At 38.5% G+C, this 2,516-nt stretch overlaps 1 protein-coding gene across 1 annotated transcript; it reads left to right on the top strand.

Annotated features, from left to right (window-relative positions):
* The first annotated feature begins 1,035 nt into the window (after positions 1-1,035).
* LOC136032569 (uncharacterized) lies at positions 1,036-1,986 on the top strand. Its single transcript, XM_065712839.1, has one exon. The coding sequence runs from the start codon at positions 1,036-1,038 to the stop codon at positions 1,984-1,986; it is 951 nt and encodes a 316-aa protein (XP_065568911.1).
* The last annotated feature ends 530 nt before the right edge of the window (positions 1,987-2,516 follow it).

Below are 2,516 nucleotides of genomic sequence, written 5' to 3'. Positions count from 1 at the left end.
AGGGACATGAATAGCAATATAACCATCCATATCATAAGCTGTAAAATTATCACTATCAGATAACCATGTTTCTGTCAAGCCTATGACATCAAAAGGGCAAGAATTATTAGACCACAAATACAATTTAAGACTGTCCCACTTATCTCTTATTCCATGCACATTCAAACAAAATACATTAAAGCAACTATTTGAAGAGAGTGAGGGCATAATGTTATCACAATAATCAAGGGTGGTGTGATAATTGCAGCTAGAACTAACCATAGATTCAAGGAGAGGGTCAAAAGTGTGTGCCTCTTGTTTACCAGCACTACTTGTGTAGAAATTTCCGTCTCGTCAATTGTTAAGCAGTATATTAGAAACCCAGGTTACAACAATCTGCAAAGTAAAGCATAATATAAGCACAAGTGTAGCATAGCAAAACATAAGCTAAAGCATATGCACAACATAGCAAGCAGGAGGATGTTATATTTCCTTTCTTCTGAACACTTTAACATGACAATAAAACTTAACCAAAATCTTCCATTTACGTGTATCCACCCTTTCTTCCTCTTCAAAGCCAAGATGAAAGTCTACAAAAAGAAATTGAATCATATGTCCACTCAGTCATGAGCCTCATTCCCATCAGTCCTGCAAGGCTATTGCAATTGAAGAAAGAAACACTCTTAGACCCTATCCTAGCATGTCTTGCAGACACAATCAAATCAGGATGGCCATCAACAAAAGCTCAAACACCTTCCCTCATTGCACAATACTTCAGTTCCAAGCATGAACTCACTGTGATTGATGGAATCATTCTAAAAGGAGATCGCTTAGTAATCACCAAAATCCTCCGCCCTGATATCTTGCACAGCATGCATGCTTCCCATCTCGGTATTGAAAAAACGAAGCAAAGGGCTAGAACAATCGTTTATTGGCCAGGGATGACTGAAAGTATTGAAGAATATATCAAACGTTGCCCAGCATGCCAAGCATACCAAAGGAACAACCAGAAAGAATCTCTCAAGCCTCATGGTATACCTAACCACCCATGGGAATATGTTGGAATCAACATGTTCTATCTGGAAGGAAGTCACTTCCTTGTTACAGTTGACTATTACAGTTGATTTTTTCGAAGTTGATCGAATAGGGACAGCTGCCACATCCCATCAAGTCATATCCCATCTAAAAGACCATTTCACATGGCATGGGATCTCTCGCATCATTACTTCAGACAATGGTCCACATTTCAACTCCCTTATATTTGAAGACTTTACCAACAGGTGGTCCATTGAGCACAGAACGTCGAGTCCCTATCATGCCCAGTCAAACGGATTGGCAGAGAAAGCCGTTGGGATAGCAAAAAACATGATAAAGACCCAATTTTGCAGAAGCAAAATGAGCAATGCCCTTCTTGAGTACAGAAATACCCCAGTAAATGGAATGGCGTCTCCTGCCCAGCTATTAATGAGTAGGAACTTGCAATCAACAATACCCTGTACCCTTGAGCATCTCACTCCCAAAATAGTTCCCAAATGTGAATTCGTTGAAAGTCACCTGGAGTGCCAACTAAGGCAGCAAAAGTACTACAATCATCACTCAAAGGATCTTCAAGAACTGAAACAAGGGCAATCTGTGGAAGCACAGATCCAAGGAAAATCTTGGGAACCAGCTGTTGTGTTGCACAAACACGAACTGCCAAGATCATACATTGTACAAACTCAAGATATGAAAGCATATTGTCAAAACCGAAAATACCAGAGAATGTTCCCAGATGACACAGATCTAGAACAATATCAGGATACCAACTCAAATGGGGTACCGCAGTTGAGTTCCACATCATCTCCAAACACATTCTCAACCCCGTCAAAAAGCCCATCCCCAACTGTCCTTATTCAAGCCCCAGGGTCAAGCCCAAAAGTCAGTAGCCACATTCAGGACAAAGTACCACCACCCGCCATGACACGTCTTGGGAGAATAATCAAACCCCCAAAAAGGCTTAATTTATAAGTTGTCATTGTTGTTGGTTTTTTTTTTTTTTCAATTGTTAAGCAGTATATTAGAAACCCAGGTTACAACAATCTGCAAAGTAAAGCATAATATAAGCACAAGCATAGCATAGCAAAACATAAGCTAAAGCATATGCACAACATAGCAAGCAGGAGGATGTTACACTTGGTTGATTAAGTATAATTGAACTGAGAATAGAAGAATTCAAAAGAAAGGAGAAATCACCCATATATACTACACATGACAAATGTATACAATAACTTTACAAATGAACACAATATCCATACAAGCAGGCTGAAGTAAGAGAGGGTGGATTGAAAGGTAAAACATATAGGCAACAATGGAGAAAACAACTGCAAGAACAAAGAACAATAATAAACTACTAGGTTCAAAGGGAATAAAAATAATAACAAACAAGTACAGGGACAAAGGCAAAAAAGAAAAAAAAAGGCAAAAAATAATGCAACATTATGCAAACATAAGAAAAACTATTAGATCATAAATAAATTTACAAAACAGAGCTGAAAAAA

Source organism: Artemia franciscana, chromosome 11 (assembly GCF_032884065.1).
Source record: "Artemia franciscana chromosome 11, ASM3288406v1, whole genome shotgun sequence".
Taxonomy (NCBI): Eukaryota; Metazoa; Arthropoda; class Branchiopoda; order Anostraca; family Artemiidae; genus Artemia; species Artemia franciscana.
Note: the sequence above shows the minus strand (reverse complement) of the source record. Positions and strands in the feature narration are given on the sequence as shown.

Bases quoted from the DNA above. Each gene is read 5' to 3' on its own strand.
- LOC136032569 (XM_065712839.1), top strand. From the start codon at position 1,036: ATGTTGGAATCAACATGTTCTATCTGGAAGGAAGTCACTTCCTTGTTA.